Source organism: Leuciscus leuciscus (genome assembly GCF_965113295.1).
Source record: "Leuciscus leuciscus genome assembly, chromosome: 20".
In the NCBI taxonomy this organism is placed as follows: domain Eukaryota; kingdom Metazoa; phylum Chordata; class Actinopteri; order Cypriniformes; family Leuciscidae; genus Leuciscus; species Leuciscus leuciscus.
Window position 1 is genome coordinate 15256222 of NC_138744.1, and position 13657 is coordinate 15269878.

At 36.6% G+C, this 13657-nt stretch overlaps 2 protein-coding genes across 2 annotated transcripts; both read left to right on the plus strand.

Annotated features, from left to right (window-relative positions):
- The first annotated feature begins 48 nt into the window (after positions 1 to 48).
- Positions 49 to 2779, plus strand: LOC309483120 (protein lifeguard 1). Its single transcript, XM_082148764.1, has 10 exons — positions 49 to 157; positions 427 to 654; positions 804 to 882; positions 1089 to 1142; positions 1236 to 1326; positions 1419 to 1456; positions 1584 to 1671; positions 1796 to 1885; positions 1964 to 2011; positions 2231 to 2779. The coding sequence occupies exons 2-10, from the start codon at positions 444 to 446 to the stop codon at positions 2378 to 2380; spliced, it is 849 nt and encodes a 282-aa protein (XP_082004890.1). The 5' UTR covers positions 49 to 157; positions 427 to 443; the 3' UTR covers positions 2381 to 2779.
- A 757-nt stretch (positions 2780 to 3536) lies between these two features.
- Positions 3537 to 6399, plus strand: fam8a1b (family with sequence similarity 8 member A1b). The gene is made up of 5 exons (XM_082148763.1): positions 3537 to 4054; positions 4885 to 5005; positions 5099 to 5222; positions 5298 to 5437; positions 5538 to 6399. Exons 1-5 carry the CDS (start codon positions 3568 to 3570, stop codon positions 5680 to 5682), a joined length of 1017 nt encoding a protein of 338 aa, XP_082004889.1. The 5' UTR covers positions 3537 to 3567; the 3' UTR covers positions 5683 to 6399.
- Positions 6400 to 13657: the final 7258 nt, after the last annotated feature.

The following is a 13657-nucleotide window of genomic DNA, read 5'->3' on the forward strand; positions in this document are numbered from 1 at the left end:
TCACAGACACACACACACATGAACTTGGCTCTCACGAATGTTTGTGTATTGATTTGATGGGCTAGGTAAAGTCCGTCCCCCAGGAGACAAACTGATCGAGAACAGACTTTGCCCTGCACAACTCACAACAGGAAGCAGAGAGGTGCCAGACTAAAAGGTAAGTGGCAGTTTCAATGTAAAAAAATGTTTTTTAACAATATCATAATGCCACATTTGTGTATTAGATGGAAATTGTAACAATTTTACATAAAGAGAATCTGGCACCCTACATTTTTTAATCTTAGTCATATGTCATTAGATAAAAATGCTGGCATATATAGGCCTCTTCGTCTGTGTGGATTACATCTATCATAAAAGCATCAGTTTCACAGTTTGTAATATTAACTCTCGATTTTCTAAATGAAGTGTGTCTACACTTACACTTAGGTTTGTTGAAAGACACAATGAACACAGAGCAGTCTCCCCCTCCATACAATCCCTATTGCCCTCCGCAATATCCTAATGCAACGCAGCACAATGCTGGGCCGCCCACCGCTGGTATGATGCCCCCCGTTGTTGAACATGTCAATATGGGGATTCCAGACAGCGCACCCCCAGAGTACACCCTGGGCTTTGAGAACGAGAACTGCTTTTCAGATGCAGCCATAAGAAGAGGTCAGCTGTGCTCTCTTGAAATGACTTCCGTCTCTTGGTTATGTTAATACATAAAAACATAATACGCTCAATGTTTCTTGATGTGCTAAATTAGAATTGTGTTTTTGTGTGATTTTTTTGTGTCATGTCTACAAATGTGCTTCATGTAGGTTTCATAAGAAAAGTGTACTTGACACTTATGGTTCAACTATTAATAACTGTTGGAATCATCTGTGCTTTTCTTTATTGGTAAGTAGACTGGTATTTATTTTGCCACACCTACTTCAATTAATTTCAATTCAAAGAACAGATAATGAAGTGTACTTAAGTGTTACTTCATAGGCTTGAGCATTTTAGACTTGCATTATAAAATATAATAAAAATAGTATGGCTCCAAACGTTTTGGACAGTAGTTGTGTGATTATTATTAATACACTCGTGCCTTTTTCTTATAGGGAAACACTCAGTGACTGGGTAAGAGGCACATACTGGTTTACCTACACTATGATGTGAGCACTTCTCTTTTGTGTGTTCTGCATGTCCTAAATAATATGCTTATATTATGTTACACTGACTTCTTTTGTTTGGTTAAATTTCACAAGGGGTGTAACATTTGCTTTAATCATTGTGCTCATCTGTTGTGGTGACATCCGTCGGAAAGTTCCCTTAAACTTCATCTTCCTAGGGCTCTTTGTAAGTAAATCACAGAACAACTGTAGTATTTAATTGTGGTGAGCATTAAATGGAATCATTTTGTAAATGCTGAGTGCTGTTTTCTCACACAGACAATTGCAGAGGGCCTTCTCCTTGGATCAGTTGTAGTGTGAGTGAAAAGCATCATTGAAACTGATTTAAATGCACTTCAATTACTCCAAGAAATTGAACTTCAACAATTGAACAATTTAGTTACACAGCCAGTGTTATAGTAAGAAACCGACTTATCTTTTCAGGTACTATTCGGCAGAGGCAGTGCTCTGGGCAGTGGGTGCAACTGCTTTGGTGTCTCTTACAATGAGTTTGTTTTCATTGCAGTCTAAAGTACGTACATTCATTACAAAACTGCAGTGACATCAGACCATACTGTATTACTAAGTTTCATAATTAAAATGAACGATTTGTTAAGTTATAAAAAGTATGTAAACCAGTCTTTGCTTGTTTTTAGTGGGATTTCACAGCTGCTTCAGGAAGCATATGGGCAATGGGCTGGACGCTGTTTTCATTTGCATTGCTTTGTGCAATTCTGAGATCGCAGGTAAATCCTCAAATTCCTTCTCTTATCAAAAATGTTTACTTGTTTATATTCATTCATGCAAACTTTCATATTCCACAGTATTTGTACATCCTTTATGCATCGTTGGGAACTTTGGTCTTCTCTGTGGTAAATACACTTCTTTCTTGCTTTATACGGCGCAGCTTTGTGTGTAAAGATGAATAATCCTTATGGGGGACGTCATGAGTCAGTCACTGGACGTATAGTGTGTGCAATGAAGCTGGCACAGTGTTAATATGTTCTGCCAACAATCAGTTATTGTCTTAATAATACCACTTTACTGCTGTCATTATCTTACTGTCTCTCCCTTTTATTATCTATATGTAGTACCTGGTGATGGACACGCAGCTCATACTGGGTGGAAAGCACAAATACAGCATCAGTCCAGAAGAGTACATCTTTGCTGCTCTGAACTTGTACCTTGATATTATCACAATTTTCTTATTATTGCTTCAACTAATTGGAATTTGTCGTTGATGTGGTTTATGATCATCATGATTTCTGTCCCACTCGACACCTGTCTCACATAGGCTCTGGGTTTTGAGACACAATATTACCCTCTTTTTTTTAAACATGACTCCATTGTGTCTCTGTATCATATTAGAAATTAATTATTGAATTTAAAACAGTAAATCAGTAAAATAGCATACAGTTTAATAATAAAATATTGATATTGAATTAAGTAAAATAGATAGTTGTGAGTTATTTTAGAAGTAAATGAAGGGCAATGTGATGTACATGGCATGGGTTTTGAGAGATATTCTTACCCCCATTTTTTTAGAAACATGACTCCATCGTGTCTGTAACATGTTGTAATAAATGTTCACTGTCATGTCACTGTACTTTAAGTTAAATTAATTAAAGTGTCTACTGTTATCCATTTGATATGATTTTTAATAATTTGAGAACACTAAAAATCCTAGAACAAATGCTATTTTAAGGGAATGGCAAATCTTACCCCGCTATCCCCAATTATGTATTTATAAATTAACTAATTCTTAATAATATAATAGAATTTAAATATTACATTTTAATCAGTAAAATAGCTAACAGTTTAATAAAAAAAATAGCTACTGGATTAAGTAAAATAACTATTACTTACATAGCTATGATTGATTTATTTTCAAAGTAAAAGAAGGGCAAAGTAATGTAGCCTACATGGTATGGGTTTTTCTTTTACTGTCTATGGTTTTGAGAGATATTCGTACCTCCATTTTTTATAAACATGACTCCATCGTGTCTTGTAATAGATGTTCACTGTACTTAAAGTTAAATTCATTAAAGTGTCAACTGTTATTAATCCATTTGATATGATTTTTAATCATTTAAGAACACTAAAAATGCTAGAACAAATGCTATTTAAGGGAGGTGACACATCTTATCCCGCTCTCCCCAATTATATATTTATAAATTAATTAATTCTTATTAAGTGTAAATAGCAACAACTGCAAAAACAGAAAAAGTTTCTCTGTACATGAATATGAATGTCTTTTGCACCATATGAATTAATATGAATAAATTTCCATCAATTGCATACCACAGAGAAACACCTCTAGGCAACAGAAGAGGTTGCGCTTTTGCTCATGTCCTCTATTCTATTACTTTTATTATGCACTACGAAATATTGCCGGAAGTTGAATAAATCGTCACATAACAAAAGTGTCATGGCGGAGTTAGACGAAAACGCTGGTGATAAGGAGAAATCGTTGGCAAAAAACAGTAGAACTAGGGACGGCGAAAACATGAAAACAAATATTCACAAGCCCTGTTCCCAGGGCAAACAAGACACCTCCACCGCTGTTACCACCACAGAGTACTGCGAAAAATTACAAGAGTGGATGTGGCAGTACTACTACAGCTATATGAACTGGCAGAGCTGGATAGCCATGTCTGCGTTTTCCTTCCCACCGTGTTTCCCAACACAAGGAACAAATGAAACGCCAGGAGCGACGACATGGGGTACAGATATGCCTAATGGAGACCTTCGGAATTGGTTTAGCAGCCCGTTTGGTTTCCCTGCTGCAGGTGCGAACGCGGCGGGTGCTGCCGCTGACGCGAGCGGACAGAGTTCTCGAGCTCCTGCCACAGCGCCTGCGCAGCTGCCACCACAACAACAACCACAGCAACCCAATGGAAATGCTCAACAGCCTGGTAATTATACATAATAATTAATACATCTTTTATTAACTTTCTTTGTTGTTAAAACTGCCAGCTGCAATATTATATTCATCGCTAGCGTTGGATATGACAGCTCAGTGCTTTGTGTATAGATGTAAACGAGCCTTCTTGGACTGTGTTTAGTTTATGCATGTGATTGAGTGTCTACGTTAAAGTTAAATACTATTTCTTTAACATGGTATGCCAGACTCTTAGAAATATGATTTTCTCAAGCTCAGGTGCTCAAAGTCTATTATTATGGCTTCATTATGTAAAACCTGACATTAACATGGTGTCTAATTGGATAGAAAGTTAGCTGAAATTTGTTCAGTGATGCATTGACATTTACATGAATGTGTTGAAGTTACCAGGTTTTTTTTTTTTTTTTTTATGCCTATTTCTGTAGTTTTATCTAACAGGATAGAATGTTTTATAGTGAAACAAAACCTATGAAATGATTACCAATTACATCAAAATTCATATGAAAATGTTTTGTTTGAGACATTGTTATTGGAGAAAGGGGAGATGAAGAAACACCATTTCTTCCTTATAATTGCCAGTTTTATGTTAAGTGTGTGCATGGATCTATGAGACATGGCAAAAGTGGAAATTTATGCTCATATTAAAGTAGTGAAATCACCCCTATGTTCACTTAATTGTTATTAAAGGAAACTAATATTGTTTACATCTTTTTTTTTTTTTATGTGAGTTTAATATTATATCCAATATATTAAGACATATGAGATGGTGCATAAAACTGTACCTCGTAATTAGAATGATTCAGTTTACAAAAGCAGTTCATGTTTGTATTATTTTTTGTCTAGGTAGGGAATATTATATCCCCTCTCCTCTGCAAAGGTTCTTGGCGGAAATGGTGGATTTCTTCATTCTTTTCTTCATTAAAGCCACAATTATCCTTAGTATTGTGCACTTGAGTGGAATGAAGTGAGTCTGGAATCTTTTATTTATATTTTTTACAAATCACTCATGCTGTTTTTCATTCAACCAAATCATTGCCCATTTAAAATCAAATTTTAGGGACATCTCAAAGTTTGCCATGCACTTCATAGTAGAGGAGATTGATGAGGACACGTCAATGGAGGAATTGCAGAAGATGATGCTTGTGGCTCTAGTGTACAGGATATTAGTTTGCTTTTATGAGGTTAGTTCAAACAATTGAATTAATCTGCCGAAATATTTCATGAAGACCTTTATAACTGTTTTTGATTGTTTTCAGATCATATGTATTTGGGGAGCTGGTGGGGCGACACCAGGGAAGTTTCTCATTGGCTTACGAGTGGTCACATGTGACAGCTCCGTTCTGGTTCAGCCAAACCGAGTTCTTGTGGTACCAGCGACAAACGTCACGCTTTCTGCGTCAGTGCTGCTGTTAATGTCACTCTTTGTCATTTTATTAAAAATTAGACCTTTTTCCAAAATTTCTATTGAAACTTCTTGTTTTATGATTTTCTTGTAGGTCTACGGTGAGAGCGTTAAACAAGAACTTCTCCATCGCTTTCTTTTTTCCGGCATTCATCACACTCCTTTTCTTTCAGCACAACAGGACTGTGTATGACATTGTGGCTGGCACCATTGTGGTCAAGAGAAACAGGCTTAGATGACTTTGTCATTGAAGTCATTATCAACCCGACTTTGTAATGCAAAAACAAGCTCATAGGAGAGCAAACCAGCTGCAGTAAAACATACTGAACTGAACTAAAGCTATTGGCTTCGGGAAGAACTGACACTTTAAGAGCTGAACACGGTATTTCCAGTATTTCTCCCCCATCTCCTCTCGACATGAATTGCTTTCTCAGAAGTATTTTTAATCATCTCTGTTGACATCTTTGAATATATTTTCTTGTGCCAAAATAAGATAATTTATAAATGTGCTGCGCATAATACTTGAACTTCCTCTGGTACATGCATTTCATGCCTATCTTTCTCTCTCTCTCTCTCTCTCTCTCTCTCTCTCTCTCTCTCTCTCTCTCTCTCTCTCTTTGTTAATGTATGTGGAATATTGATTGGAATATTTACTTAGAATATTCTTTGACTAATGGAAATTGAGCAGGAATTAACTTATTTCACCAAATGCAATATAGTTTGGTTATAGATCCTAATTTACTCGCTGCATTTGTATTTCAGATGAATGTTTTGTTTCTAATTACTTCTCTATTTTATGGCCTTTAAAAGTTTGAAAATGCCGGAAAAACATTTTATTTGTATAGCTGAGCTGTTTTGCATATTGTAATTTTCACTGCATGCCTTTTTCAGCTCTATTCTGCACTATCCTGAGCCGCTGAGTTGATTATTTCAACTTTAAATAGCCTCATACTAAATCTGTTGTTAGTGTGTTATTCATTTTGGAGTGTATAGATATGGCCAAATCGAAATAATTCACTTATGTCCCAGAGAAAGCCTTCTGTGTTGTCTCTGTTTATGGATTGACTATACCAATAACAATCTTTTTAATAGACATGTTATATGAAGGGTTTTACAGCACATGAAAAAGGGATTCATCTTCTTAAATCACATTTACATACAGTATGCAAGAATATGCTTTTAATTTCCAAATAGTCCTAAGAGTCTCTATAAAAAGCTTTAACCATTAACACTTTCATATGTAAATTTTTATAGTAATGATTCCAAAGAAGCCACATAGTCAGTGTTTGAATTACACAAAAATGGCAAAATGATAATATAGTGCATTTGGTGGATATGGACAAACTGTCAGCAAATATCTTTTATTTTGTTTTGTTTTTCATAGAGCTGCAAAATATACAAATTCTGAGCAGTGCTGATCTTTATATGTGCTGACATATAAAGATAACCAACAAAGATAGTTACATTTTTATCTTTATATTTTTATTGGCCGATAACAGATTTTAAAAATGTATACTCTACTAAAAAAATTTTTTTTTTAAGTAATTTATTAATACTCAATATGGTACTAATAAATTGTGCATTCTTTTTTAAATAGGTTAAAAAAATAAATAAAAAAAAGCTAAAATATCTAACTTTGGTATTAGATTAATTGAAGCTGGGCGATTACTATTTGTAATGTATTCGTCACATCCTTGAACTGAAGACAGATAATGTGTAAAAAAAAAAAAGAAGAAGAATGCACAGTCTTGCATGGAGGAAGGATTTGTGGTATCTGGCACCTCATCAGTTGAAAGGAGTCACCAGTAGATGGAGTGGGAGAGCTGCTGACTTACCATGAGAAACTGCCTGTGGATTCTAAACGTGTCAAAATAGTGAAGTAATCATCTCTCATGGTATGGCTTATGTTAAGTTGCTTGAATTATTAGCCACGGTAAAATACACTGTATAGGAACAGCTGTGAATTTTCGTACACTATATCACTGTGCAGTTCCCATAGCGTTTCGTTTTTTTTGTTGCATAGAAACAACAAATTCTTCTAGAATTCCTCTTAAAGGGATAGTTCACTCAAAAAGGAAAATTCTGTAATCATTAACACACATTCACGTCATTCCCACATTCACGACTTTCTTTTTTCATGTGTAACATACAAATATATTTTGAGTGAAAATCAATAATGCAGGTGCAAAATCGATTTAGCTTTGTTGTCATTTACTCACACTAATGTCATTACAAACTTTTATGACTTTATTCTGTGGAACAAAGCAGGATATTGTGAAAGAAGAAAGAAAGTAAATGATGACAGAATTTTTTTATTTTTGGGTGAACTATTCCTTTAATGGATTAGCATCATAAAATAGCATTTTAGTGAAAGTAAAACTTCCTATGTTTTTGTGAATTAGATATGGACCAGAAAACACCTTTGTATATGTCCTAGCCATGAAATTCATAGGTTAATTATAGCAATGTTGGAAAATAAATAATAGGTAGATAGTCTATTGTTGATTATATTGTTCAAACCTTGCTTTTGTCATTTCCTTTGAAAAACCTGGTCAAGGCATAGGCTTGCTTTGCCAGTGATCTTGAAAGGTTGATTGTGTTAGGACCTACAAAATGGTTGTCCTGTAACACAGACCCTCATCGCTCACTCAGATATTTTCACTTTTCTATCTCGTTGACCCTGATACCTTGTAAACCCCTTTTAATATCAGACTGGTACAACTGATGTTGCATTGCAGTTATCAGTGAGTATTGCTCAGCCACGCTCAACCTGACTTTATCTCGCAAGTCAGATTGAATATGCAGTGCCAACTATATAACGTCATTGTGAGTAATGGCTATGTGTGGGGGACACCGGTCACCCTCATGCTACTATAATAATTATGTTGACTTCTAAATGAAAAACAAAACAAAAAAGATCCCAGAATCATTATGTAGAAGGATGTCAAGCTCTAAAGTCATCAGGTGTGTCTCTGATCTGGTCTTTTCAAAAAGCTGTATTCATGTTAGTGTAAGATTTTGTGTTTTTGAGTTGTCTGAAGGATGAGAGAAAGAAAGGACAGTCAGCCTGGAAGGCATGTTGTCAGGGGCTTCCAAACAACAAGCTGATTGGCTGATTGAACAGCATTCTGTCATTAATTGGTGATGTGTTTTACTTTCTGTAGTAATGATGTCATCGGTAGCCAATCAAAGGCCATGGAGACTGTGATTGGTGTGATCTGATTGGCTATTCAGCTGGAAATAAGATAGGGTTGGGTTTCTCATCATCCAAGACTGATGTTCACTCTGAGCTTTTGCAAAACGAGTCTGCTTTTCCAAATCGATGATCAAAACAACAATAGCAACGAACAGCGCTCTTGAAAACCGATAAAACCCTCAGTGGAGTTTTGGGCTTCTACATACTGTCTTTATTACCTCAAGACTGCAGCATATTGTAGCTCAATGTGGTTGTTTAGTGCTTTCGAGATTTCCTCTTTGCTTGCGGCTAGAACAAGCAGTGCATTTTGCATATTTGGTCCTCCAAAAAAAAGAAACATAACATTTTTTCCATACAACAGTGTAAGCATATAAGTTTAATGCTTTTCATCAGAATACATTTACGGTATTGTGAAAGATAGGTTACAAGATTATAGGGGACAGGGATAAAGTGCTTGGCTAAACAGCACGATTGAATTAATGCATTCAAATAGTCCATTCCACTGGAAAGTTGTGCTTGTAGGTTTGGAAAAAGTGACCCACAAGATAATTTCCTTGACCTTTCAGTCTCACTCATTTATGACCACATGTTTGAATGGACATTTGTTGACATGAGTCATTCTTGAATCTGGTCCACATTCATTCAGCTAGAGTAGTTCAAGCTGTACAAGAGCGAAAGTGTATGCCCGGCAACAGTATCATTGTTTGCTAAACAATTCAATCCTGACAAATTCACAAAACCAGGAACTTACGAGCTCTCTTACGCGTCACGAGAGACGGTGGTAAATAACCTCATGTCTCAAAGGACATAACATTACAATAATGAACGTAAAAAACGTACAAAATTCTGACTTGTAGGCCTACCACCTGACTGCTGCAGATTCATGTCGGCGCTGATAGTGTTGACACAGAAACGCATAAATCCGATTCTGAAGACGTGAACAGCTCCGAGTAGTATGTCACGGGTTGCCATCCAGGGACGCGGAAAGTAGGGGTGCTGTTTTCACCGGATTATGCAACGCCAAATTTTTGTTCATATAGGCCTACATTTATTCATTTTTAGCATTTAGTAATTTATTTGTAATAAACACTTTAAGTGAGCTAATAAATAAGTATTGCCTATTTATATACTGAATTATGTTTTTTAAAACATACGCGCAGAGTGTGACGTCATATTGTGACCGTTGCAGGTGCATAGGAATTATTCGTCCACTCTGGATATGGTTTCTTATTCAAAACCCCGTCAAAATAAAAAAAAACACAACACCCCCAACCTAAAACATCTTCCCGGGCCCCTGTTGCCATCTCTAATAACGGTTACGACATGTCGTGAATGCAGCATAAGCTTGTTGTTTTGGTCCAGGAGGAACTGCTGTTTGTTTCCAGCGCCCGTCGGTGACTGTATCAACATGCTGATGATGAGCAAGGTATGGAGGTATGGAAATACATATGTTGACGGGCAGGTAGGACAACATATCATTGCGTTCGGACTGAATGCAATGATTGGACGAACATTTTTTGGTCCTGAGACACAGAAGGTATACATAGGGGTGAGCTATATCACGATTTTTTGATCGTGGACGATTAAAATGTCTCCACAATCTGCTTTTGAAGAAATATCATAGTATCGTGTTACAGTGTATTCCTATCAGTTGCAGTTCTGGCGCCTCCGTCCCAACATACTGTACAATGTGACATACATTCACATCACATGTTAACGGAGAGGTCGAGTTACACTCATGTGATACTGCAATTCACAAAAGTTCATTATTTGCATGTGCTTTAAAGCCTTGCGGCATACACTGAGCACATACACCCGAAGCGCACATGCACTTAAAAGCCTGTCAAACAGCGCCTGGTTACTGGACTTAGTTATCTTTCGAGTCTTCTTGGGTTAAAACTGTCAAATACACGTAAGGTTTACATAAACACAGTTGGTTAGTTGCCGGTGTCCCTCATGGAGGGAAGAAGATGGTGGAGACGATGTCTGTGCCGGTGTACGTGCCGGAGATGGTGTCTGTGCCGGAGACGGTGACCATGCCAGAGACGGTGTCCCTGCCGGAGACGGTGACCATGCTGGACACGGTGTCTGTGCCGGAGATGGTGTACGTGCTGGTGTCCGTGCCCATGCCAGTGTCCGTGCCAGAGACGGTGCCCATGCCGGTGTTTGTGCCGGAGACGTGTTCTTATTGGTTGATCGTCTTGATTGTTCACAGTCATTAGTCTTGGTGTATAAATAGCCCTCATGTTTCCATTGTATCTTGTCTAGTTTTGTTTGTGTAACCGCTGTCTGTGAGTCTCATGTAACCAAGTCAAATTCAAGTTTTTTTATTTTTTTTATTAACAGAAGTAGTTCTGTCTTTAAGGTAAAATGCAAACAAATTCACCAGTGTAGCAAAAAGTGTTAATAAAAAAAACAAATTGCCTACCCTCCACTCTAAAAAAAAGAAGGTTCTTTAACAGTTCTTTACACGCAGTAACAGTTCTATTTAGTACCCTATCGTCCTGAAGAACCCTTTATATGCTGAAATGGTTCTTTGTGTTAGAGTTTAGGGTTCTTTACTCCCGCCTTTTTGTTTTTCAAATCTGTAACTGTCAAAGCCTCCTCATTACTGATTTTCTGGAGCTCAGCTACAACTACAGTTACTACACAGACTGTCAACATACTCTCAACAGGTAGTGATTTCTTTCTTAAAATGTCTATAAATTATAACTTTAAAAATTGTAACAATCATGTATTTTTCTCTTTTTAATTTAATAGAACATGTTCATGCTCTGTTCAGTTAAAGGATCCTCATCTTCTCCACAAAGTAAGTAACAGAGATATGCAATTTATGATCCATATTGTTTGATTTTTTTTTATTATGACTTTATGCCTAAACATACCCCAAAAAAACATTAAAGATATAGCATGACTTTGTCACTTTTTCCTTTTAACATGGTAAAGGGCTCATTCTGTCCATTTTTTGTTAATTTGGGCCTTAAAGAACAAATGGAAGAGACACAATGTAACTCCAAACTCAATTGTGTATTTCAGATGCTGTCACGTATCATATCCTCATCATCTGCAGAGAGAAACTGCCACTCAGAATACACACATGAAGGACGTAAAGCATCATTGGGGATTGTGAAGATATTTCAGTGGAACTTGGTCTTCATTACATCTAAATCGTGCTCAATGTCATTTGTTATTTATTAATGTATTCAGCTAACCTCTGTTGTTAGAGCACTGTCATTTTTGCTACAATCTGCCATGTCGATAAAAAAAAGTACCTAATTGACACAACATGCTGTTTAAAAAAAAAAAGTAAAACCCAAATAGAGGCAACAAGATATAAGACCAGGCAGATAGAGGGCTTTTTTAAATAAAAAATAATATTAATCATAGTAATATTAATAATATGAAGATACTAACATACTAATATTAATGAAAATAAATAGCGTTGAAAAGGTTATTTATAACACCATTAAAGTCCTATAGCACGTTCAAAGCATGGTTCTTTATGGAACCTTATAAAAAGGGTTCTATTTAGCACCAAAAAGGGTTCTGCTATTGTTACAAGCCAAAAAAACCTAATTTGGTGCTGTTTAGAACCATTTTTCTTTAGAGTGTACCTTTAAAGTACAAAGTGGTAGTAAAAAGTTTGAGCACCTTTGGTCTATAGAAATAATGTTGCCACGCAAGGAAAAACAGATTTACAGCGACATGACCAAACCACATGTTGACCTCAGTGTTTCCACCAATAGAGAAAAACAATATTCAAAATAATCTTTGCCAGCCTGTAAGACATAATGGAGCAGGAACAATTTTCCGTGAATGACAACATTTATTATGCATTAAAAGTGAAATGCAACTGTATAAATCTACAAATGTCATATTTGTTAAGCAAAAGCGAGGAAATCAATTTTCACATGGTTTGCTCTATAATTCTACATTTCATGTTTCTGCGTAGAATTAACCATTTTCCAGTACTGTTGCGGCGAAGCAGTGACCGTGATTAGAGATGGATACTCTAGTAATGGCTTTATAATAGCGTGGTTTTATAATTGCTGTTTGTGTGTTTTCTTATGTTTCCTTTCTCTGTTAGGCTGCCAAAACCACTATTGAGGCTGCAGTGCCCCTCCCTTGCCCTTAGTATTAAGCCTTTTGAGTGTCTGATAAAGAGAATGTTATTGCATTCCTTACTGGAAGCCTCACATATCTTGTGGCCAGTATGGGTTTTCACTTTTATTAGGCATTCAGCACTTCTGACCACTGAACGTTGCCTCCTTAACCCCTTGGCAATGGTTAAAGAAAACAAAGATGATGTTCTTCATGTCTGTGCTTGTAAAGTGGTCGAGCTGCTCCTTCAACCATTCTTGTCCTTGCTCCTTGTGTATTCTCAGCAGAAGTGTGTAGGCCAGAGCTATTTTTGGCTTAATGTTTGAAATACTGGCTCTGAAAGACATGGAAAAACATTTTACTTTCAGAAAGGTTTGGCTGTCTGTTGTTGTGGTCGGCTCTGTTTAAGAAGTCAGTAGAGTACTTGAAAGCGATAGTTCACCCAAAAATGAAAGTTTTGTCATCATCTGTCACCTGAATGCCATTCCAAACCTGTATGACTTTTGAAGATTTCTGAAAGTCAGGGGTCCAAACAACATTGTACCTGCAAAATAGTACAAAAAAAATAACTGATTATGTGATTTCTTAGCAGTTTAACAGCTCATCTGTTTTACAGTCAGTTGGGCCTTGCAAGCACACAAACATGTCATATGTCCTGAACATATTGTCAGTTTAACCGTACCTCATGTCAAATGTCCATTGATTTAAGGGTGCAACAATTTTTGCTGGACAAATATAGTGTTAAAAGGTGAATTCTATAAAAGCATTTAATATGTTCACATGCGTACATACAATTTCACATAACGCATGACTCAGAGAAAAATTCTCGAGGTGGAAGCCTTGAGAAATTTGTAGACCCTGTCCTTGTTACCTCGGCAACACAGGTCCTTGCATAATCTTCCCACATGCTCAGAGAT

Bases quoted from the DNA above. Each gene is read 5' to 3' on its own strand.
- fam8a1b (XM_082148763.1), top strand. From the start codon at position 3,568: ATGGCGGAGTTAGACGAAAACGCTGGTGATAAGGAGAAATCGTTGGCA. The intron at 5,006-5,098 runs GTGAGTCTGGAA...ATCAAATTTTAG, and splicing joins GTGCACTTGAGTGGAATGAA to GGACATCTCAAAGTTTGCCA. The intron at 5,223-5,297 runs GTTAGTTCAAAC...GATTGTTTTCAG, and splicing joins TATTAGTTTGCTTTTATGAG to ATCATATGTATTTGGGGAGC.
- LOC309483120 (XM_082148764.1), top strand. From the start codon at position 444: ATGAACACAGAGCAGTCTCCCCCTCCATACAATCCCTATTGCCCTCCG. The intron at 1,143-1,235 runs GTGAGCACTTCT...AAATTTCACAAG, and splicing joins TGGTTTACCTACACTATGAT to GGGTGTAACATTTGCTTTAA. The intron at 1,886-1,963 runs GTAAATCCTCAA...CATATTCCACAG, and splicing joins GTGCAATTCTGAGATCGCAG to TATTTGTACATCCTTTATGC.